We start from the raw sequence: 25,781 nt of genomic DNA, 5'->3' as shown, positions 1-25,781 counted from the left end.
AGGCTATTACACAAAAGTCCTGGGGAGGAAACAACATCTCTAATGACCTGGATGGAGGTGGTCACCCTAGCTGTATTTACTTTCCATCGTTACCACCCACTGTTCTTCCCCTAACCCTTCAGTAGCAAAAAAGATGGAACACAGGGTCAACCTTCTGACGTCCTTGTGTGCTGTAAGGTGTGTTATGTCACTACCACTGGCATTTTAGTGAATGACGTTGATGCCACGATGCAATATGTGACTACTGCTAAAGCCCAGGGAGCTGCTGCATATGGTGCTGAAATATGGGAATTTTCTGATTGCAGAAAATTAGCCGTAGGAGAAAACAATTTTGCTAGGGCCGTAATTGCTTGTCCGAGGAGTACTCTGCTAAAACTATTGTTTCTGGACCTGGGGTTTAAACGTGTAATGTATTTGATTATCCTAAGACAGTTATTTTATTGGGTGAGGATTGGATGGTTCCTGAACTTGATGGTTCCCGAACTTGCCATATACAGAGATTCTTTTAGTGACCTCCTGAATAGACCTAATGCGACTACCATTCCATGGGTTAAACATGTGTCTAACTGGTTTCACATTTTAGGACTGACATGCTTTTGGGTAAATACTCAGGGTCTGGAAAAATCACACAGCTCCATTTTGAAAACAATTTATTGGTCCTATGTAAGAACTGAGCTAACTTGTAGTAATTTTGATGGTCGTTTGACTACTTCTTTCATGGTTTTTAAGCTGATTTCCCATTTTGAACCATACCTGGATCTTATACCTGATCTGCGGGGAAGGGGTTGTATGCACGTTTCCATTTTGGGAACCTTCCATTGTTATCTCTGACTAGCAAATGGGGACCTGCTCCCATGTCTGATCTGTGCCTTGCATGTCTCGGTAGCCCAGAACCCGAGGAGTACTTCTTGTTTTTTTGTCCTGCTTATTCTACTCCACAAACAAAATGGATTTGCACTATTTGTTGTGCCTTGCGTGTGACTCATTACTGGATAGCAATGAGGATTTTAAGGAGTGACACATCCAAACCTCTGATTGTCGCAGTTAGTAAGTTCCTTGTGGCTGCGTGGCTTATACATAGCAGTTTTCTAAATAGCAGTTTCTCATGAACTATTTTTATGTGTACAGTATCTTAGAAATTTTACTTTAATTTTGTAATTGTATATTCTCATTTTATATTGTTTTCCTAATTCATTTTTGATTGTATTATTAGATGCTTTGATGGTCATGTAACCGAATAAAGCTTGTGTGATGATTATGCCTACTGCTATAGGTATATCTCTTTCTTAGAGCACAGTAATGGATACATTTATATTTTTTGGATAACGTCTGATAGGATTACTCCATCTTCTGCTTAGACAAGACTGAAATTTCACATTTGAGGTGCAACCAACAAATCTCATATATGAAAGCCCTGCCACCATGGGTGCCTTTATTGGATTACATCTTTCTCGCCTATAACCAAACCTAGACAGAATGGAAATTGAACAAAGTTGAATGATTAATCTCAGTAAATATATGGATCTTAGTTATACCTGTTTTAGCCTTTAACTTGGAGAAGGCTAGTAATTAGTATTCTTCATGGTTTGATATAGGTTTAGAACATTCTCATGTTCAGAGGTATCATCTATTTGTTGAAAAACCTGTGCAAATTGTTTTTTAGTCTTATTATTAATTAACTTACTTATTCTCAGGTTCAGGAAAACCAGGAATATGTCCACCGGCAGTGAGGGACTGTCCGCTACCACTTCTTTCCCAAAAATGTGAAGACGACAGTGACTGCTCTGGCAAGCAAAAGTGCTGCTCCCAGTGTGGAATAAAGTGCATGGATCCCTTAGGTATGTGAGACTTTCTAATGATGAACCAATGCTGTGGTGGCCATTTACTGCCCACTGAAATGTTGGGGTTTGCTAGCCCTTCACAGGGGCTGAGAGGTGTGCTGTGGGCAGAGATCGAAAACAGATTGCATGCATGTCCGGATGTAAGACGAAGTCCAATGGTAGACACAATATTCCATATTTGCAACCAATTTACAAATATGCCCAGGAGACCTAACTAGGCATAATGTCAGGCCTTCATTCTGAGCACATATGTCAGCTGTAAATGAATACAAATCCTGAAATCCTGCTGCTCCAAGTGACTGTTAAATTGCACCAGCATGAAAACTGAAAACCATAAAGCAAGGAACAGTGCATGATTGAAGTGCATCATCCATATGTAGAGTTGGTTGTGCAAATAACTTCTCTATTATGGATTTTAGATTCTTGCACCAGTATTTGCAGCGTTTATTGTTAAACTAAATACCCTGATTCTACATAAAAATATCCACTTCTATACATGCAGAGCACGTAAGAGTCATGATGGAATGGATGATAGGCATTGCTGTTCATGTGTATGTGTTGTGTTTTATAAAAACAGTGACCTCTAGGTGCTGCCCCTGAAATCAGTCAGTTTCGATTATTATTTTTCCTGGTTGAATGAAGAAAAATGAAACATAAGTAGATGAGGATTTGCCTTCAACTGTGACAGGGATCTGTTTCATAGGGCAGTAACTTCGAAGGCACACCTAACACAGTGCTGCATCAAACTCATATAGAAGACTGAAAATGGCTGATGAAACTTGTCTGGAAACCTAAGCCTGAAGAGGTCCTCTGCCACCACCATGTTGCATAGGCTTCCCCCATGGATGGTTGTTGTCCATTAAAAATTCAAAATTCCTCCATTGAGGTAATGGTTTATGTGATATGCAAATTACTTTGCCAGATTTACTAAGGAATTGTGTTGTCCTTTTGTGACACAATTCTTTGCAAGGAAACACAAGCCCCTAAATGGTATTCACCAAGTCACCAAGCATCTATATGTGCCGCCTTGCATGTCTTTGTAAAGAAATGTAATGCAGCACTGCATTGTGATTCATTGTGGTAGGCATTCCATGGGTGGAGCACAGGCTCCTGTGCAAACATCCTTAGGACTGGACACAGTCCTAGATTTACTAAAGGCAGTAAACTTGGGATTGGGCTAAAGTGGTGTGACTGTCAATGAGAGGCATAACTAGAAGAAATATCTTTCATTATGTTGCATTTTAATCTGTATGCATTGTTCGTGAGGTTGTGACTGGAATCTATCCTCTCTTTTTTCCCATAAGCATTGGTCAAGTGTATTAATGTTAAGTAGTGTGCCTCAGCAGATTGGCTCATGGTTCCATTGCTGCATCGTCACCCGCCCTCTTACATTATCCAGGTTTGCCCTTTTGAATTTGCCTAGAAGTCACATCTTGTGGTATATCTTTCCCTTACCTAGGTGATACTGTGTGGATCATCTTCCTTTAGTTGTTTGGTCTTTGTCCAATAACAATCTATCAGGAAGGGCTCAAGAACCATTTGTGCCTGGCTAATATTTAGATTAGGATCCTACTAGTGTGGGTGGGCTGAGGGGAGCTGCATGAATTGAACATACTCTGATCAGTTAGTCAAACTCTCTATGGGAGAAGCTTCAAGTTGTCCAATTTAGAAAGGTATCAAGAATCTTATTTTCGAGTCATTGGTTATCATCTGCATTTTTCAATTCTCTTTTGCAGTTTTGGCATGATTTAATTTATAACACTGTGGAGATTATAAATGCTTCTGCCCCTAAGAGGAGGTCTTGGTTGTGGTTTTCATGACACATATACTCACATCAAGTAGATCTGTGAAAGCCTGCAAGAATCCGGCCATCATTGAAATTAATGAACTAGCATCCAAAGAAATGAACATAGAACGTAATTTTTAAGGTTTTTTTTTATTTGTAGTTTTCTTGATATAGGTTACAGAGTATTCTACAGGAGATATAATTTTGGCAAAAACAAATTGTAGGCAAAGAACATAGGCCCAAATTGAAGAGGCCCTAGTACCAACTATTGGCACATTGGCGTCATCATTTTTGCCGAAATTGTGACGATAGTGACATAAACGCTGCACTATATTTATTGCACCACTTTGTAAAACCTTCTGCCCAGGCATAATATATGCAAGGGGGGGCGTTCCCCCATTAAGGGGCCTGCAAAAATTGGATTCCACTGCACCATATTTGTGGCATTTTTAATGCCTGCACAAAGCAGGCGTTAAAAGGAGGCACACCATTATTTAAAATGGGCCTCCATGATCTTTGCAGGATTAGTGCCAACATTTTTGGCACTAATCTTGCAAAGTACAACAATAGCGTAAAAAATTATGACACTATTGCCCCAAATCTGTGCCACACGGCACACACATGTTGGTGCTAGGGGGCATAATGGGCCACAAGAAAAGTGGTGCTCCATTACGTGAAGCTCCACTTTTCCTAATTCTGGGCCATAGTTTCAACTGGTATGTTAATTTTCAAAATCAACCTTAAGAGAGTTAGGGGCATATTTAAGAAAAGTGGTGCTGCACAAATTTAGGGGACTAGTGTCAGAATTTTTGACTCTAGTCGGAGCTTTGCAGGATTAATTAGAGTCATAAATTTTGATGCTAATCCTGCAAAGCCCATTGGGGCAAATTGTAATCAATGATGTGCCTCCTTTTAACACCTGCTCTGAGCAGGCTTCAAAAGTGCCCCCAAAAAATTACGCAAAGAAATCTCATTTTTTAGTCCCCACTAATGGGGGAATGCCCCCTTTGCATATATAATATGCCTAGTGCAGGCATAATGTAGCACAAAGGGTTACAAAGTGGCACAATGCATGTATTGTGCTACTTTGTAAATTTGGCTCAGTGATTTTGGCCCCATTGGGCCACATTAGCGTAAAAAATTACCCTAATGTGGTGCAAGGAGGCAATAGGGGCTCGTAAATATGCCCCTTAGTTTTATTCAGGGGCAGAATCTCTGCAAGGTGCCCTCTCTGCAGTTCACCATGCAGAGATTTTGCCAAAAGTGGGGATACACCACCACCAGTGCCGAGTCTTCGAGCTTGTAACATTACTATTTGTGAATCGAACCCTACATATTCTTTTGGTTAGACTTAAATTTGAGGGCAAGTCCTAAATCAGCATGAAGGGCATTTCCTGCAATGGATCACAGAAGGGTAGGTGTCTGAATGTCTTTTTGAAGCATGCTGCTTTAAGAAATAAGTTGTTATGTTTGCTTTTTTAAGTCCTCTTTTTCCATAACAATATCAGATTTTGAGAGAGTTGTAAGTGGGGTTCAAGTATATGGGAGCTAGGCAGTCTTATAGGCCAAGCATTAAGGATTAACCGGCTTTGATGTTTAAGGGAGAGTGAGGTTATTTTTCATATCTCTACATGCCAGTGCAAAGTCTCTACATGCCAGTGCAAAGTGAAGGATCGGTTTGAAAAGGACACTTTGGGATTCAAGGGTTCCAGTTAGAAGGCATTCCAGTGCCAATACCAGAGAGTGAACAGCAACCTTCAAATCTTATTTTGTTATGAAGGAAGATGTGCTATTCTTCTGCTTCCTTTGTAGAAGGTGAGACCAGCATCACAGTGACCCATTTCGGTTCCACTGAAGAAGGATGTTGTTTTGGCTGGGACAGTGGTGCCAGTATTTATAGGTGTTCGGCTGCCCACATGTGTCTGGGATGCTTTCAAGATACCTGTAGTGTGCTAGTATCATTGCTACAGGAGGGCCTTCTTCAGTTGGAGCTGGCTCTCTAGTGATCTCCACGATACAACTGTTAAATTTGACATGCTAGTCGAGCAGGAAACCAAGTGCTTTGGCTGGTTTTACAATTTTAGGATGAAGTTAAGAGCCTGAATTTAATTATTTAGGTCTTGCAGGAGGTCATCAATGCTGCGTGGTAAGCAACGCCATTTTTGGTTCCTTACACTTGACGTGCTACCTTGGCATCCAAGAGCTATAATGTATCATAGGTATTGGAGAAGTGTTTCAATGTTACATAGTGTGCCTGGATTACCTGAAGGCTCTTGTGATGTCATGTGCATTTGAGAAGAGTGCCTTTGCAGATGGATTACCCGAAGACTCTTGTGATGTCATGTGCATTTGAGAAGAGTGCCTTTGCGGATGGATTACCCGAAGGCTCTTGTGATGTCATAAGTATTTGGGAAGAGTGCCTTTGCAGATGGATTACCCGAAGGCTCTTGTGATGTCATGTGTATTTGAGACTAGTGCCTTTGCAGATGGATTACCCGAAGGCTCTTCTGCTGAAGCAGAAGATATACTTGGATGTAGAACATCTGTCCTGACTGCGAGCTGCAGGATCTTGATGGTCACAGGTAGTCCGAGCTGCACCTGCTCCATTTGAAGCTATGTTGAGGTTGCAGGATCTAGAATAGGTTTTACATAGATAAGCACACATTCTGCTGCTAGAATATTTCTGTTTTAGGTGATGTAGGAGAAAAAGCCAAGAGAAACCTATAAGTGTTTGAATTTGGCTCTAAGGCTCCTATTTAGAATAGGTCAGATGTTTATGGTAATTTCAAGATTCCAGGAATTGTATTAGTGATTGCTTACCTTGAACCTACCTAAAACATGGATTCAAATGGGAAACACCCTGTGGAATTTATGGTTTACCATGATTTTCCACATTTCTATTGGTGTAACATTAGTACTAGCTTGTTGATTGTGCTGAAGGCCGTGCTTTTTGATGTGCAGACAGGCAGTATTAATGTTTTTTGGTGTGGCATTACCACTTTTCTCTGAATACAAACATTGTAGTAAAGAGAATGACTACCACCTTTTGCATAATTGGCATTCTTTTCCCCAAACTACTCTAGATAAGTGTTTAACAAGATAAACAATGCAGGTTCATTCTAAGCACTACTGTTTGTAATCTGATTTATGCTTTGTGTTCCACTGCATATCCCTTGTCTCAACCAACAAAGTTCTTGTAGTAGGATAAGAGCATGTATACTCAATGTTATACTGTAGTGACATAGCAGTGCAGTCGCTAGATGCTTTCATGCAGCAGCTCAGGAGTAGTCAAATGTGCAGGTAATACCAACAAAAGGTAATAGAGCACTCAGATCATGATATATGACTAGTTAAAAATCAAAAGTATAGCAAAATATTCTCATGCTTCCCCTCTATTCTCAATGTGCTTATGATCTGTAATTGCAGTTTCAAACTTGTACATGTAATTTGTACAAACACCAGTCCTATCATTTGTATCTATCATAACCTAATTCCACGCCTCTCCTCATTACATTTGTTCCCTGCTGCCTGGCATTCTGAATAAGCTGGATCACATTCAACGTTGCTGTCTGTGGATCTGTGATTGGTATTATTTGGGGTCCTGGTTGCCTACATACTGGTTTCAGTGTACAAGACATTGCAGTAATCCTACAGCGACTTACTGTGAGAGTTCAGCTTTGCTCTGATTGATCTCTGATATCTGCTCACAGTCAGGGCACCCCATGGATGAAAGCCATTACTCATTGTTAATGATGTCAGGTAGGTGTGCCAAGATGTTCTGCATAGGAAAATAGGAGCCTGGTATCTATCCTGCAGGCAGATTGCAGCTGGTGAATAACTAAGTTGCACCTCTTTGGAGCTCCTCAATAACATTATATGTCTTTCCTACATCAATACCAAAATCATGACAACAGCTTCCCACTTTGACTAGCTGTTACTCTGTCTAGCTGGATTTTTCTTACATTTGCACAAGATCAACAGTGATGCCTGGAGCCTGGGTGTAAGGTCCACTGTCAGCTCATAAAGTCCTTCCATATTGTCTAACAGCTCCTATCTCAACCCTTATAATAGAGCAAGAACACGCCTGATCTGAAATCTCTATACTGGCTACCATACGAGGCAAGGATTAATTTACAAATTGCCTCCATGACCCATAATTCCCTACACTTCAACATCCCGAGATATCTTGCACACAAACTGGAGCTATCTGGTGGCTGTAGAGCATCTAGAGGCACTAGCACCCTACTGGAGAAATCACAGAAATTATATAAAAGTAAAACATAAAACCAAGCCTTCTCAGGTATAGCCCAGGAATCTGGAAATCCCTACCGCCTGAAATAGACTGAACCCCTCAACTGCTTAATTCAGGAAAGAAGTTAAAGTGATACTGATGAACACATTTCTGCTTTAGAACTCACAAGCTCTACTCCCGGGCAAAAGTTGTCCCAGAATCTGCACTCATGTTCATTTTCTCGCTTTTTTATGGTCTTATTTTTGTTTTTTTGTCCGTTTTGGGCCCTAAGGTTGCCTCTTTGTGGATTCTGTCACACCTTGATCCGTCCTTGATGATGTTGTTGTTTATTCTATCTGTCTGCTGAGCACTTGCAGAGCGCTTTGATACCTGCAAATGTCATGTTCGCACTATACAAAACTTAAGAAATAAATACAATTTAAAAAAATGTAATCTAGAGAGGGAAATCTTTCTCTAGCCAATACTAGGAGCAATGCTGCCTCAGAAATGTGCACAGCTGAGAGATTGTTACCTTGAGTCTTAGATGATACCCTACTCTCCAATTATTCATGTCACTCTTCTGATAATCCTGTTATTGGCTGGAGGCTTCTCATTGCCCTCTGACCACTCTGTCCACAATGGCTGCTGGTCGCATGCATGTGCCTATCCAGGCCTATCCGAGCATACAAGCCTGGGCCTCAGTTTTTCTCCCTGAATTGGTGCTGCTGCTCTGGTGTGTTTTGTGTTTCTTTTCCCCAAAGACTATTAAACCCCACTCACTGGTACACATAAAAATGGTATTACACAGACCATCCTATATTCCTCTAGTGATGAAATCTTGGATGCGGAGCACACTGAAATAGTCCCACCTTAATTCAACTACTGCACAATACTGCCTTCTGACTTCAAATTGCAATAGTTCTTCTAAGGCTGGAGATTTTTTGCAAAATCTACGTTTATTTTGAGACTCCATTGTGCATCACTCAATAGCATGCCTTACTGCTTGGCCGTGTAGCGTTCCCCTCCACCCCCCATCCTGGGTACCCGCCAAGGATTGAACCTCAAACAAGGCTGTAAATCACACATCTGTAATCCTCTGCGTGTACCTGTGAACTCCAACATTCTAAGCCAAGCTTTCATTACATTCTATCTAGAGATTATGTCACACTGATACAGAGTCTGTTTGAAGCTAGAAAGGTTCCATCCTAAAATTGCAAGACACTACAGGTCACTTCCATTATTTCCTTCCTAGTTTACTGATGCCTCAGCAACCCAACATGTTTTTTTTGTATCCCTCCTGACTTCATCATATCAGTACCCAATCTTGAATGCTCATCTGTAGAAGTCAGTGACCTTTAGGAAGACAGCAGTGTGTGCTCCTTTTCCTAATTCTCAATGATGTGAGAGCAATAAACGTCTTTCTGATATGTCTGAAATGAACATTACATTTATTGTGTATCCAATAATAGGTGGTAAGATAAATAACACCAAGAGCACATATGGATAGTTATGTGTATTCATAGGTCTAAGTGCAAATCAAAATGCCAAATATGATTACACAAACACTGATGTTTCTGAGATCTGCACATGACTCCATTCTGCTCGCACCTCTGGTTTGCTGCATCAGGTGTGCTTCTGTTCTTAGTGACAGCAGAACATTAGCAACCTTAAGTCATACTGCTATCTTATGGAATTCTCTGGGATGTTGTCAAATATGTTTAAATTTGCTGGGTTATTTGCCTATTACATTATATTTGCTATTTGTTTGCAGGATAAATATTTACTTACTCCCTACCTATTGACACTGAAACATACTTATTGTTCATGTGGCTCTATTTAAGTTTCAGAGAACCCAGGATTCTGCCCGGTCGATCCAGAAATGGAGAATCAGTGCGGCTACCTCCCCCCTCCACAGTGCAGCAGCGACACAGACTGCGAGACACATGAGAAGTGCTGTTTGTTTGGTGGTCGAGTGCAGTGTGTGAAGGCCCTGCCAGGTACAGGATCACATCAGAGACGGGGGTCCTTGGAGAGTCATTGAACCTTTCAGCTGGATATTCAAATGGAAAGCATGCATGTAGACGCCACACTGCCTCGCTGTTTTCCATGATGTGTTGTAGAAAGAGGTGGGGAATTCCTTGGCTGATACATGCCCACAAAGGGCCATCTTTACAAGGCCCATGGTGTAGGGTTGGGCAGCAAGTACTTTGCTGCACTATCTGGAAATGGCAGAAACTTTCCATATCTACAAGATACAGCACATTTCTGTCCTCTCTCCCTGCACTGGAGCACAAATTGCTGCCATAAGCTAGTGCAGGCACCCTTGCCTCCGTTGTGGGGGTGATTGTTTTGTGCAGGAAGGGAGCCCTTCCTGCACATAAACAATCAATGAAGCCGATTTCCTCCTCCTATGTGTGCTTCAGAATGCAGCACAAATAAAAAGAGGAAAAAAACAGGGAGAAATAAAGATATTTCACCCTGTTGTGTCACACCTACACAACCCTTGGGGTTGGGTAGGGTATTGACACATTACCAGGTTTACAAAACCTTGTAAATCTGGAATGTGTCAAAATCCATGGATGTTGCATGGGAGCACCCATGCAATACCCATGGAAACACCTCCCTGAGGCAAAGTAAGATAATGCAGCAACTTGTGCTGCGTTGCCTTACTCTATATCTACAAGGCCATGTAAAGCCATGCAAAGTGACTTTGCCTGGCCTTGTAGATATGGGTCAGCAGCCTGTGTGACCGGAGCCTCACAAAAAGTGACACACCGGCAGTGCAGGACCCTTGTCAATATGGGCCAAAGTTTGAATGTGCCTGCAAGTGCTCACCACAAAAGCATGCTGCCTCACATTTAGTCTTTGTGTATCAAGTTCCAAAATTCCTGTTTGTTTTACATCTCCCTCCATTCTTTTATTAACTAACTGCTGAAGTGTTTCTAGACTGGAATTCTGAAACATCACATAGACGTAGCGCCGCCGTTGCCTCACTTTTTGTGAACCAATGGCATAGCAAACCTTTCAACCATATCTTTGAGGCCACACGAAGTGACTGGTTGTTGCTTTGCAGGCCTCATAGAAATGGATTAAGGCAAGGCAGTTCAAATTGGTTCATTGTCTTACTCTCCACAAGGGAGGGGCTCCATGGGTGTGACGGTGGGTGTTCCTGCGCAACACCTATACATTTTGATGCAGCTCCCGATTTACCAACCCTGGTAAACCTGAGGATCCCCCAAAGTCCTACTCCTCCCTAGGTGTGGCACAAGAAGGAGAAACATCTTTAAGTCTCCTTGTTTTTCACTCTATGTGAGCTGCATTCTGCACCACACTGGGGAAGAGGGAAAAAACCTATCAGGATTTATTTTTGTGCAGGAAGATGTTCTTTCTTGTAGAAAACAATTCTGTATGCAATGCAGACATCCTTGAACCATGATGCAGGGGTGCATGCATTGGCACTAGGAAGCCAAAACTGCACCAGCACAGTGGAAAAGGACAGGAGTGTACTGTGTTCATTAAATACAAAACATTCCTTGCCCTTTCCCTTTGACACATGGCAGCACAGCAAGGTGACTCTCTGCGGCTTCCCTGCACCAAAAGTTCATAAATAAATTTGGCCCTTAGTTGTCATTGGTTTGTGCCATACTTCACAGACAAAGTAAAAATGTGCCAGGCCTGCTGGCATAGAGCATTTAAGAAACTATTACAGTACGTCTCAGAACTTTACGTCCATCTTGAAACATCCTGAGAGTATCACCATATATGAAAGGATTTTACAGTACTCTTCCTTTCTGTAGAAGAAAAAGTTGGATGCAGATAATTTTGCTGCTTCTGGTTGGGGAACATGTGGCAGATTTAAGGAAAGTGGTGCTGCACACAGTGCTCAGAGTAATCGTTAAAAGGGAGCACACCATTGCTTACAATGTGTACAGTTCAAAGTAAGCTCCAAGGTACCTGTAAGCCTTGGGGACATTAGCACCTGTAACGTTACCTGTGGTTTCAATCATGGCCCTCAGCTTGCAGTCAGTCACTATTGGCATTCATCATGATGATTTGACATTTGAAGGTACTTGATGGTATTAAGGGAGAGCTCTGGTGCAGACCACAGGTGAGTTCTGTTTACAAACTTGAAAATGGGCTATGTCTGTGTAGACAGTGAGCCATAATCAGGACCATTAGCTTATCTCTTTGTGAGTGTTCAAGCGTAAGGCTGGGACACAGGATAAATGCTTGTGTCTTTTGTTTGGGTTTGTGTATAAGCTAAGAATTTAAGTGATTGAACGACCCACTTGAATCCTCTGGCACCCTCCTTTTTACTCATGGTCGAAGATTTGGTCAACGATGCATGTGGTAGGCAGGTAACTCCATGCTGGTGACCCCTGCCCATGACTAAATTAGCACCTGACTTTGTGTACTCTTGCTACATTATGTACTCTACTCAAGTCCAGCTATTGTATCAAAGGCCATCTTAGTGAGTTTGAGTATGTACCTTTCCCTTAAGGCGCTAACCCTGAACAGTACATCAACAGCGTCAAAAAGTCTGATGCTATTGCCCCCTGCCCTGCACCATGATGCACTGTATTTTAAATATGGTGCACACATGGTGGCGGTAGGGAGCGCAACAATAGTGGCTCTACACCAGGTGCAGCACCACTTTTCTTAAATCTGCCCCTATGTTTAGACCTGAAGTCTAAGTTGAGACCTAAAGTTTAATTTTACTAGTAATGAAGTTAGAGTTTTGATCTGAGTCTAACTTAGACTTTAGGTCTAAACTTAGACATTTGGTCTAAGTTTACCTTTGTGAATCAGGCCCTATTTCTCTCACTGCACCATCTCACTGAGACAACTAAGCAGAAATGGAGCCTACTGTCAACCTACTCAAGTAGGTTCTTCTAGCGTGGACCACGTCTCAAGTAAATATAGCAAACATATTTAATTTAGAGAACATTTCATATTATGCTCATGAAAAGAAATAAGGATCTGAAAAGCACAGATATAGCAAGAGAACATATTAAGGTCCATATTAATTTGAGAAAGCAATAAACAATATTGCATGGAATTAACTGGTACCCTTACAAATAATGCCACTCCCGGAGCTGAAATAAGATTGAGATAAAGGTGTGCTGTATTGAATAACTTAGAAAGAGAGCAGCCTTTAATCTGGAGAGAATATTAACCTACTTTTTCAATTCGAAGGAATAGATGAAAAAGCCTTGAAAAGGAATAGGATTTATGAAACATGTGCTGGCTGAAAGTTCCCGGACTTTAAGCATTTTCAAATCATATTAATAAAGCTGGGCATATTCATTGGTCTATTATGATAACAACACATGATTCTAAGCTTTGGTTTTGTAGGAAAGCATGATTTTGCTTGCAGCTAATAATAATGCTAATAATAACAATAATAAAAAGAATAACAACGGCAACAATAATAATAATAATAATAATAATAATAATAATCATCATCACCATCGCAATCATGATCAACATCATCATCATTATCAACATCATCATGATCAACATTATCATCATCATCTTAAGGTTGTGCTGTTTTGTCTTTCACAGCCAAGCCTGGCATATGTCCCCATTTTGTGACCAACTGCAGGGATCCCCTGGACAAGCCAGAGTGCCAGGATGATGGTGACTGCCCACTCAACAAGAAATGCTGCCAGCTGTGTGGGAATAAATGTTTAGAAGCCGTGGCAGGTAAGGGTCACCAGTGGGAACTTTTTAATCAGAATTTAAAGCATCTAGACTGCGTTCCTTTTTGGCTGTTGGTTATTGGCTCCTGATGTAAATTTACCACGAATGCAAGAATAAGGTTATAACCCAGCATTACCTCCTCAACCCTATTTCTCATCTCAATCCTTACTAAATTACTATTTTGCCTCTACCCAGGCCCACGTGCCCTAGCCAGGTCCAATCAAAAAAGTTCCACTGAAATTCCTTCCCTCCCATCTTCTGACCTCCAATTACCCTACACCAATATAAGGGCAAGGAGCCCAGAAAACAACCTGTTTTTTTTGTCTGCTACCAACAGTTCCTGTGTTGTTCTGGTCAGGTAAGCCTTGGGGCTGGGGCTCTTGGGGTTTTGTTTCTTTTCCTTGTATCCCTTTGTGTTATTGTGCTGGGTGCTCTGCTGGGGACTGCAGGGGGGTTTGGAGAGCTGGACTACTCTTGCTTGCCCCCTGTGTGTGGCTCCTGCTTTCCCGCTCTCTTGGCCACAGCGCTCTCACTGGGCGTGCACGTGGTGAATTTATTCAATTTTTGTAAGATCGGGTCTTACCTGCTCTTTGCTGTTCATGTCCCAGGTCTGGGTTTCCCGGGCGTCTTGGGTACTGTCAGTCCCACCTTCCCTGGTGGCGTTCGTTGGTAGGCACCGGTGAAATGCGGCTGGCTCCATGGAGAGGTCAGCATTCGTCTGTGTTTGCATGGCGGCGGGCGGGGTGCATGCCTCTTTGGTCTTGGGAGAGTCGTGTCTTCTAACCCTTATGTGGTGGGAGGTCAGTGGTGCCCTGTTTCCTAGTCTCATGGGAGCGGGCTTCCGTGTTCTGGACCCCCCGTCTGTTTCAGTCCTTTCCTGGGGTTTAGTCAGACAGTGTTAACATTTGTTTTTGCTTGTTTTGTTTTGGGATTGTTAAATTACATAAATGCATATACATTTCTACTGTTTTTCTTTGCATGCATACACTTTGAGGTTTTATATTTCTGTTGTTTTTTCTCTGTCATTCTCCTTTGCTTTGTCCTTTTCTTCTGTAGCGTGTTTGTTTTGTTTCAGGCACTTTCTTGGTCTACTAGGAGTCCTGGGCGGGGCTACTATTTAATTTCTCTCTCCTTTGAATTCAGTGTGTTCCAGCGATCATGAGGCAAGTAAGCACCCCCTCGGGCTGAGGCTGTTTTGCAGGGCTCTTCCCATGATTTTGGCCTTTTTGGAATATCAATTTCAGATCATTATGGCCTCCCTTTCTGATGCACTTTTGAGGCCTACTACTTCTGAGAGTGTCTGTTACTCTCCCTCTTCCCCCACTTCATCCGTGTCAACTTTGATGGTTTCATTTTCTTCTCCTTCTCCTTCCTGGCCTTCCCCGGATTACAATGAGGAGGTCGAGTCTCCTGTTGCAGAGGTGCTGCTGTGCTCTAAAGTTCTTCAAAAAGTGTGTCTGTTGGCCCTGTTCCATTATCTAGGGGATAACTTGGGTATCCCTATCAAGGATGATGTTCCTGGTACTAGTATTGGTCTCACAACAATTTTATTCTCACCCTCCTAATTCCCTGGTGGTTAGCAAAGAAGTGTTAGATCTTCTCCTCCAGGAATGGAAGGATACAGAAAAGGCAGACCTCCCTAGGTTCTTGACTCACCTTTATCCTTTGGCAAAGGGTGATGTTGAATTTCCATCTTCCCTAAGATTGACCCTCTTCTTTCTCAATGGCTGGGAGGCCTTCTATTATGTCTGAGGATGTTCTTATTTCACACCGTCCTGTGGAGGCCTCTTTAAAGGAGTGCTTTTCAGGACTGAATCTGGCTCTTATGGCGGCTGTTTACGCAGTTTATGCCTCTCAATCCTTGGTGAAGGACTTCCATTCTCTGACTATGGCTCTCCAGGAAAGTGTTAAATGTTCCTCCTTGTTTGCTCATATGGAGACGCAGGCCATGTTTTTGGTTGACGTGTCTTCTGATGCCTTGAAGGCCTATGCTTCGACCATGGCTTTTTTGGTTGTGGCAAACCGTCACATTTATCTTCATGATTGGAAGGTTGACTCTGCTCATAAGTCTGGGATGTTACACATGCCCTTCCCTGACAGCTACCTGTTTGTTGATGATTTGGAACCTATGCTTCATAAAGCCTTAATAAATCAGAAGCATGCCCAGCTGTTTCATTCTCAACCTCGGGGTAAGCTTTTTAGAAGAAGGTTCCTTCTAAGAAACGTTCTCATGGTTTTTCAGGGAGCTTCCTCTCCAAGGCTAAGCGGTCCTCTTCTTTTCCTGTTTGCCCTTTCTCCAAGCCTCAGCCTTCGCAGCAGCCTAAGCCTAGTCTGCACTCCTGACTATTCCTCCCTGCCGGTAGGGGGTCATCCGGTGGCTTTTCTTGTTTCTTGGCAAAGTCTTGGTGCATGGGTGTTAAACATAATTTCAGAAGCCTACTCCATGGACTTCGAAAGCTTTCCTCCTCTTTCACGTACCATGGAGTTTCTCTCCAGTGCTCCTGGCCTTCCAGCTCTGTTTCTGGAAATTGCCACTCTTATAGGCAAACATGCTGTGGTTCCTGTCCCGCTGGGGAATCAGGGGAAGGGGTTTTATGCCCCAGTTTTCTTGGTGCCAAAGTCCGCTGTAAAGGTTCGTCCCATCTTCAACCTCAAACGACTGAACCCCTTTCTGTGAAAGCCAAGGTTCAAGATGAACATGTTGCAACGTATTATCCCGCTGATTCGACCAGGCAAACGGCTTGCCTCTTTAGACTTGAGGGATACGTATCTGCACATTCCAGTGGCTTCTTCCCATCAGCGTTTTTGTGGTTTTGTGTGAGCAGGATCCATTGGCAGTTCTGGGTCCTTCCCTTCGGCCTGGCTATCTCTCCCAGGGTGTTCACCAAGGTCCTGGCCCCACTGGTGGCTCATCTTCATGGGCTTGGAGTGATGATTCATCCATATCTGGATGACTGGCTTCTGCATCATCCCTGTTTGTCGGTGTTGGAAAATGGGTTATTGGTAAGGGCAGGTAAGTACCTACACTTAGCAATAGTCCACTAACCTCCACTTAGGTCCAGTTAGGTCTCAGTAAATTAAAACCAGCTCAACCCTTGGTAGCTTGGCAACGAGCGACAAGGCTTAACTTAGGAGACAGAGAGGGTTATTCTGACCCTGGCGGGCGGGGCCGCTCCGCGGTCAGAAGACCGCGGAGGCCATTCTGGCTTTCCCGCTGGGCCGGCGGGCGACCGCCAAAAGGCCGCCCGCCGGCCCAGCGGGAAAGCCCCTGCAACAATGAAGCCGGCTCCGAATGGAGCCGGCGGAGTTGTAGGGGTGCGACGAGTGCAGTGGCACCCATCGCGATTTTCACTGTCTGCATAGCAGACAGTGAAAATATTTGTGGGGCCCTGTTAGGGGGCCCCACAACACCCGTTCCCGCCATCCTGTTCCTGGCGGTGTAAACCGCCAGAAACAGGGTGGCGGGAAGGGGGTCGGAATCCCCATGGCGGCGCTGCAAGCAGCGCCGCCATAGAGGATTCCCTGGGCCAGGGGAAAACCGGCGGGAAACCGCCGGTTCCCCTTTTCTGACCGTGGCTTTACCGCCGTGGTCAGAATAGCCCAGGAAGCACCGCCAGCCTGTTGCCCTCTGCCCTGGCGGTTTCAAACTGCCAGGGTCAGAATGAGGGCCAGAGTGTAAAGCATTCAAATATCACAAAACAGTAGTTAAATAAAACACAGGAAAGCGTTTGAAAATCCAAAACCAATTTATAAAAATAGATTATATTTTTATCTTTAAAATGACACCAAAACAAATAAAATCGGATAAGGGGAACCGGAGATATGAATTTTTAAATAATTATTGTTTTTTAGCGCCTAGAAACAAAAAGCGCCAAACGGGTCATCTGGTTGCACCTCGACCGGGGCAAAGTCAAAGTTTAAGGCCGACTGCGATGGAGCCCTGCTCAGCTACAGGCCGCGGGAGGCCTCGGTCAAAAGTTTACCTTTGCACTTAGTCTCTTTTCCTGAAGATTTTCTTCAACGGGACGAACCTGCCAGTCCAATCCTACCTCCTGGAACTCTTCTCCGGATATGCGTTGCGGGAGCCCTCGGTGGAGACTTTTACCTTCGGACTTAGCTGTTTTTTCGAGGTGAAAATCCTTTGACCGAGGCAAACCTGGATCTTGATCCGAAGTCCCTGGAGCCCTCCTCAGATACGCTGGCTGGGAGGCCCCGGTCAACTTTTTACCTTTGGACTTAGTCTCTTTTTTGGAGATTTTCTTCACCAGGATGAACCTGCAAATCAGGCCGGGTCGCGGTTGAGGCAAGCCAGCTAGAGTTGCCGCGGCAGGTCAGTCCCTCTATGGTGCTTTTTTTCAAAAGTTCTCTAAAGTTCTCCAAACTTCTGGGTCTTCTCCAAGATGATCTTTTAAGGTTCTTTTGGGGTCCACAGCTCACCCCAATGTTCCAGAAGCTCTGAGATGATCCTTGGGGCTGCGGACTACAACTCCCAGAATGCACCTGGCGCAAACTCCTTTTTAGCCACTGGGCAGTGGTCAGCTGGTTGATTTCTTCAGGAGTTGGTGCAGTGTACTCTGGTTAGCAATTTTTCACCTGTAGCAAACAGGGAGTCCCTCCTTGAACCAGTTGAAGCCAGGCAAAGTCCTTCTTGTGGTGAAGCCCAAGTGTGCAGCTGGTGCAGTCCTTCTGAGGGCAGGTTCCAGGTGCAGGCCAGGGGTCCAGCAGGGCAGTCCTTCTTCTCCTTTGGTTCTTCCTTGTTGGAATCTGATGGGGATCTGGTAGGGAACTGAGGTGTGGGAGCATGTCTGCCAGTTTTATCCTTGTGTGAAAAACGGGGGGGGGGTCCTGATTCTCCAATCAGGTGCTGGGTCCTTCCCCCTGTGATGACCACTTCCTGGGAAGTGTGGCAAAAACCAATCCCAGGAGGCAACATTCTTAAAAAAAATCCATCATGGCTGAATTTGATTTTTGGTGGCTGAGCCCACCCACTGGTGTGGCTAAAAATCATAAACACACCCCTCTCCTGCCCTCTCCTAATATAATCAAGAGGGCACCTAGTTGTCTGGGGTTGCAGGATGTGGGTATGTTGCTGGGTGCTCCAAATGTCCTTCTCTGCCTTTGAAGACCAGTTTGGCAGCCCTTCCTGCCTCACCATCTGCTGAGGGGAAATTCCCTCCCACAGGCACATCTCTTTGGTTGAAGCCAGGCCACTTCACACCTCATCAAGGCAGCCTGGCCAGGCTGCCAGAGGCTGGCCAATTAGGGCACAGCAGCACAAACAATGCAGGGTTGAAATTGGCAACTTTTCAGGTAAAGTTTAAAACTCTTTACCTGAACAAGTTATATTAAATCCAACAACTGGAAGTTGTAGTATTTACTATAACAATTAATTTGATACCAGACTCTAGGTATCCATTACTTAAGGGGACTTTTAAAATTAAAATAAAGGCTCCCCATTCTAGCCTATGAAGGCCATTCACTACAATGAGGGAAAACAAATTTGGCTGTTTTTACCTCACCAGGGCTTATAAAACTAATTTTATAGGGTCCCTGCTTATAGTTACTTGGCACCCAGCCCTAGGGGCACATAGGGCACACCTTAGGGGTGACTTGTATGTAAAAATAAGGTAGTTTAAGACTTTGGAACTACTTTTAATTCCAAAGTCAAATTTGCATATAACCTGCCTTAAAGGCCTGCCTTTAAAATGTCACTGGGCACCAGAGCAGTGCACCTATGGGTGCACTACCTATGGCGTGGTCCCTAAATTATAAATAGCCTAATTTGCATATTGATTTTACACAGAGCATAGGCCCTGGGACTGGTTAGCAGTACCCAGGGCACCATCAGAGTCAGGAAAACACCAGCAAAAAGTGGAAAATTGGGGCAAAAAGTTAGGGGGCCTCTGCAATCAGCCCTGTTTTCTCACAGTCAGTATTTCAGTCACAGATTTTGCTGCGCTGCAAGACTCCGGAGAGCTTTGGCCTCCTTGTGAATTGGGAGAAGTCCCATCTGACCTCGTTGTGGGATTTTCAGTTCATTGGGGCTCGATTCCAGACAGCCCTGGGCAGAGTCAGTCTTCCGGTGGACTGTGCCCATGTGCTGTGCGACCCTCTGTGGTCTCTGGGTCAGAAGAGGATGGTGACATCTCAGGAGGGGCTTCATCTTCAAGGTCATATGATATGTAGTCTCGGCTTTTGACGCAATTGCTGCTCTGAGGTGTGCCTTTCTGTTTGCTTGCTTCAGGTTGTTTTTTCATTTTTTTCAGGCATCCTGCATCTTTGTTGACCCTTGGGCTCATCTATACCTGGGTCTGCTGGCCTGGCATCTGCTGTCTCATTGTCCCCGCATGTTTAGTCCTTGGACTGTCCGGTTCCTGTGGGTCCCGGAGTTTGGCACCTGCTCCAATGTCCCACAAATTTGTCCAGGGGTGTTCCTCTGCTCGCCTCCCCCCCAAAAGTGATCACTACCGATGCCAGCAGGCTGATGTGGGGTGCCACTTTGGATGATCAGTCACTTCAGGGACGATGGTCCCCTCAGGATAGCAGGCTCTCATTGAATTGGAGGGAGCTAAAGGCACTGTCTCTAGCTCTGTTGCATTTTTTCCCCTTAATCGAAGACCGGTTGGTGCTTGTCCAGACGGACAACACTGTTTCCAAATCATACATCAAGCAGAAGGCAGGCACGGGGTCCTGCTCAATGGCCTCACTGGCATTTCAGCTGGGGTGTTGGGCGGAGTCCCATCTTCTTTCTCTGTCACAGCCTATATTAAAGGAAAGGACAGTGTTTTAGCCGACAGACTCAGCAGGGTTTTTCCTCGTATTTTAACTGCCCCCTCCCGTTTTTGCTCAACCTTTGCCTCAGGTTTGGCGATCCTCAGCTGGATCTGTTTGCTTCAGGGGACAATGGCCTCCTGCCTCATTTCTTCTCCAGATCCCCAGAACCTTGGCTTCCAGTTCTTCTATATGCCTTTCCGCCATTTCCTCTTCTGCCCAAATGTGAGAAAGTAGTCTTTTTATAGCATGGTTACCCCAATTTTTGGCCTGTTTGTCAGTGTGTTTGACTGTGTCACTGGAATCCTGCTAGCCAGGACCCCAGTGCTTCTTGTTTTTGGCCTGTTTGCTAGTGTGTTTAACTGTGCTCTCTCTCCTATCAAATTTGTCACTGCATACTGGTAACCCAGTATTAGATCCCAAATTGGCATACTGGTGGTCCCTTATAAGTCCCTAGTATGTGGTACTTAGGTACCTAGGGCATTGGGGTTCCAGGGGATCCCTATGGACTGCAGCATTACTTTTGCCACCCATAGGGAGCCCACGCAAAGGCTTCTGCTGGACTGCCATTGCAGCCTGCGTGAAATGTACATGCACCCTTTCACAGCCATTTTCACTACACCAGGTGACTTATAAGTCACCTATATGTCAGGCCTCCCCACCCTGTAGGCTGGGTGCAAAGTACCTGTGTGTGAGGGCACCCCTGCACCAGCAGATGTGCCCCCACATAATCCAGGACCATTTTCCCAGAGTGTGTGAGGGTGGGGACGCCATTTTACACGTGTACTAGACATAGGTCAATATCTATATCCAGCTTCACAATGGTAACTCCGAAAATGGCCAAGTAAGGTGTCTAACAATTAGGAATTGTACCCCAATACTGATTCTGGTATCCATGCACTCTGGGGGCTCCACAGTGAACCCCCAGTACTGCCATACCAGCCTTCTGAGGTTTTCCAGGCAGCCTCAGCTGCTGCCACCTCACAGACAGGTTTCTTCCCTTCTGTTGCTTGAGCAGCTCAAGCCCAGGAAGGCAGAACAAATGATTCCCTTTGGGAGAGGGATGTTAACCCCTCTCCCTTTGGAAATAGGTGTTACAGGCATGGGAGGGTTAGCTTTCTCGAGCCTCTGGAAATGCTTTGAACGGCACAGATGGGGCCGTCCTTGCATAATCCAGTCTACACCGGTTCAGGGACCCCCAGTCCCTGCTCTGGCACAAAACTGGACAAAGGAAAGGGGAGTGACCACTCTCCTGTCCATCACCACCCTAGGGGTGGTGCTCAGAGCTCCTCCCTGGGTTTTGCCATCCTGAATTCCAAGGTGGTGGGGCACTCTGAGAGCATCAGAGTGCCCAATGCCAGCAGGTGACATCAGAGCCCTTCCCTGATAGGCGCTTACCTGTGTAGCTGACCAAACCCCCTTTCAGGGCTATTTAGGGACTCTCCTCTGGGTGTTTCTTCAGATTTGGATTGCAAGACTCCAGCAGGAACCATCTACATCAATTAATTAATTTGCTACAGACGGAACTGCATCTGGACCCTCCAGGAATTCTACAAACTGCAACAAAGAAGCTAAGACGACTTCTGCAACATTATGGCCCTCATTTCAACCTTGGCGGTCTCTTACAGGGACCGCCGAGGTTCCGCTGGGCCGAAGACTGCCAGTGTTTGTGGTCTTCCTCATCCCTATTATGACTGCTGGCGACCCGCTGCCCTTTTTTGGGCGGAGAGCCGCCAGCAGCCATACTGGCGGTCGGCGGTGTAGTGGAGGCTGCTCCCACGTCACTGCCACGTCACCAGAAAACCGCCCACCGTAATACAACTCAGTATTGCGTGGTGGTGTTCTGGTGACGGGGTGCTGGTGGTGGAGCTGCCCCCATGGATCCCATTCCCTCCCAGAGGATCACCGGAACAGGTCTGTTAGGGGAGGGGGTGGGGGGCTGTTGTGTGCTGCATGGGGGTATGCGTGTGAATGTGTAGAGGGGTTGTGTGAGTGCATGCATTTATGTGGGGGTGTAATGTGTGTAGGGGAAATGTAACATGTATGTATGTGTGCATGTGTGCATGTATGTACGCGTGTATGTGTGTGAGTGGTGTGAGCATGCGTGTAGGGTGGTGTGGGGGTATGTTTGGTGGGTTCAATGAGGGTCGGGGGTGGGGTGAGGAGGGGGTCCTACTACCTTTGGAGGGTGGTAGGGGGGTCGTGGGTGTTGGGGGTGGACTCAGGGGAGGGGAACGGGGAGACCCCAATCAGTGCCAGGGAACTAATTCCCTGGCACTGATGGTGCATACTGCCATGGATTTCGTGGCGGTTGAAAATCCCACGAAATCCATGGTGGTATGCGGGGTCCTGATAATGCCGGCAGACTAGTGATGGCCACCGGACTGGAGACGTTGTCTCCAGCTTGGCGGTCGTTATCGCCATGGCAGACGGTGAGGGACTTTGGCAGTTTGGCATATGCCAAACTGCCAATTTCATAATGGGGTGGTAATGACCGCTGGCCTGTCTGTGGTCTTACCGCTCATTTTGCACCGTCCGCCAGAGTTGAAATGAGGGCCTATATCTTTAGGTCCCGCCAGCAACTGCAACTGTTTCCAGGTCGTGCATCCTCCGAGGACTGCCTGTCTTTAGCGTGCACCTGAAGAACCAAAGGAATCTCCCGTAGAGTGATGGAGTCACTTACCTGCTTCAGCAGGCACCCCTGTGCAGCGACGACCGATGGCATGGGTCCTCTCTCCTGACAATAAGCGTGGATCCAGCAACACAGGTGATGGACTGAAGTGACCCCGACAGCCCCAAGCTCCAGCTGTCCATCTTTGGTGGAGGTAAGGGCTTGCCTCCCCTTGCAAGACAGTACCCCCATGCACCACGTGACTTGCAGTTGCCAAGGCTTGTGTGCAATCTACCACAAAGTTCTTTCATGCACAGCACAGCTTAGGCCACCAGCACTTCATCCTGTGACGCACAGCTTCCTGAGTGGTTCTCCAGCAGCGTGGGATCCCTTTGTGTCATGCTGTGTGGGCCTCCATTTGCACCTTGTTTGTCCCTGTGCTGTGGGACTCCTGTGCATGCTCCCTGGTCTTCTAAGGGCTCTCTGAGTTGCTGAGAGCCCCCACTGTCTCCTTCTCCTGGGTAGAGGCCACCAAGTCACTCCTGGTCCTGGACAGCGCCATTTTCCACTAACCGTGAGCTTTGCATATGCCAAGGCTTGTTGGTGGAAGGCAGTTACGCAAACCAGACTGCAATCATCCATCCAGCGTGGGATATCTTCTGCACCAGCCAGGAACCGGCATCTGTCTTCTTGGATGCATAACTGACTTTGGGGTTCATTATGACCCCGGCGGACGGCGTTAATATGGGGGAAAGTACTGCCAACAGGCTGGCGAAACCTTACTCCATATTAAGACATTGCAGTTTGGCTAAAGCCAAACCGCCAATGAACCACATTGACAGCCATGGGGGTAATGACAGCCATGGTGGTAATGATCGCCAGGCTGGAGACTTCACTCTCCAGCCCGGCGACCATCACTTGCCCGCCTGCAGAATTATGATCCCACCTAGAGCCATGGTTTTCGAGGCAACCTTACTGCCACGAAAACCATGGCAGTAGGCACTATCAGTGATAGGGAATCCCTTCCCTTTCACTGATTGGTGTCTTCCCCGCCCCTCCTCTTCCACAGATTCCCCCACCCTTCCCCTTCCTCTCCAGACCCCCATTTCATACAAGCTCCTTAATTCACACACAAACAAACACAGACACACACTCATTCCTACATTCATCCACGCATGCATGCATACATCCATTCACACACACACATCCACACACACTTACATACATACAACACACGCTCTCACACAACACAACATACACGCACTTACACACTCATACATGCACACACATTCAACATGCAACACACACCGACATACTCGCACACACAGACATACACACCCCCCACACTCACACAACACCCCACACCCCTCGCTGCTGCCAGCAGCAGCATCCACCAGCAGAACACCACCAGGTTGTATCATGTGTCATGATACGGTCTGAGGCGGTCTACTGGCGTGGTACCTACCGCCATCCGCCGGCATGGCCACAGCTGTATTTCCGCCATCTTTCTGGTGGAAATCCATCTGTGGTCATAATCCCGCGGAAGGCTGGTAGGTGCGGCAACGGTCTTTTGGCGGCTGTCATCGATGCAGTAGGCAGTTTTTACTGCCTGGGTCAAAATGACCCCCTTTGTCTTCCACCAAAGGTTCTACTTTTGGACCTTCATCCTGGTTAGTAGGAGCTCCTGTTCTCTCTGGACTCTTCTGTGCTTCTTGGACTTTGTCCCTTTCTTCCACAGGTCTTCAGGTCCAGGAATCCATCGTTGGTGTCTAGCAGTCTCTTCTGGTTCTTGCATAATCTTTTATCATGACTTCCTGTGTGCTCTAGGAAATTTACTGTGATTTACTCCTGTTTTCCTGGGCTCTGGAGTGGGTGCCCCTCTACACACTACACTTGCTTAGGTGGAAAGCTGACTTTCGCAATCCACTATTTAATCATCTGGTTTGTGTTCCCCCTAGGCCCATTGCAACCTGATGTGATTTCCACTATTTGCACTATTTTCTAACTGTTTTTACAGCTATTTCTGCATTCTAGTGTATATACTGTGTATATTACTTACCTCCTAAGGGAGTATAATCTCTAAGGTATTTTTGACATTATGTAACACTGAGTATGTTCTTTCATGTGTGTGAGTACTATGTGACTACAGTGGTTTTGCATGAGCTTTTTATGTCTCCTAGATGAGCCTTGGCTGCTCAGCTACAGCTTCCCCTAGACAGCCTGGCTTCTGGACACTAAGTACATTTCACTAATAAGGGATAACTGGACCTGGTATAAGGTGTAAGTACCTTTGGTACGCACTACAAACCAGGCCAGCCGCCTACACCGAACTGTTGGCCAGACTGTGGAGGGAGCCAGCATGTCTCATTCTGGTGGCCCCTTTTTGGCCTTGGATGGGGTGTTTCCTCTGTTGAGATTGATGGCAACGGCACTGAAGTGGGTCCTTCCTTTCCATCCATGTCCCTTCAGAACCCCTCACCTTCTACTTGTCACTTGTCAGAAGTTGTTTCTGAGGGCTTGGCTTTTGAAAGGTGGGGTTTGAGGTTGCAAGGTCTTTCCTTTCCAGTGGCTACTTCCATTCAGCACTCCCGTAAAGAGTCTGCTCGGAAGGCATATGCTCACTATTGGTCATCCTTTGTTCAGTGGTGTAGCTCTAAGCAGTTGGATCCTGATTCCTGCCCCGCCTCTGACGTTTTTCAATTCCTACAAGATGATTTTCAAAAAGGTCTGGCAGTTGCTACCTTGAAGGTACCGTGGGTTGCTATTAGGGCCCTTTGCTCTCCTTTTGCTATGCCTGAATTTCTGCCTTTGGGTTCCCACCTTCTCAAGGGTGTTTCC

The 25,781-nt window shown here is 45.5% G+C and overlaps 1 protein-coding gene across 1 annotated transcript in view; it reads left to right on the top strand.

Moving 5' to 3' along the window:
• The window catches only part of LOC138297202 (uncharacterized), a 153,397-nt gene that overhangs the window by 66,015 nt on the left and 61,601 nt on the right, over nucleotides 1-25,781 (top strand). Inside the window, exons 7-9 of the mRNA XM_069236689.1 lie at nucleotides 1,695-1,838; nucleotides 9,700-9,855; nucleotides 13,424-13,564. Coding sequence (XP_069092790.1) covers nucleotides 1,695-1,838; nucleotides 9,700-9,855; nucleotides 13,424-13,564 — 441 coding nt within the window. The remainder of the gene's footprint in view (nucleotides 1-1,694; nucleotides 1,839-9,699; nucleotides 9,856-13,423; nucleotides 13,565-25,781) is intronic.

Source organism: Pleurodeles waltl, chromosome 5, assembly GCF_031143425.1.
Source record: "Pleurodeles waltl isolate 20211129_DDA chromosome 5, aPleWal1.hap1.20221129, whole genome shotgun sequence".
Taxonomy (NCBI): Eukaryota; Metazoa; Chordata; class Amphibia; order Caudata; family Salamandridae; genus Pleurodeles; species Pleurodeles waltl.
This window is presented reverse-complemented; position numbering and strand designations above follow the sequence as displayed.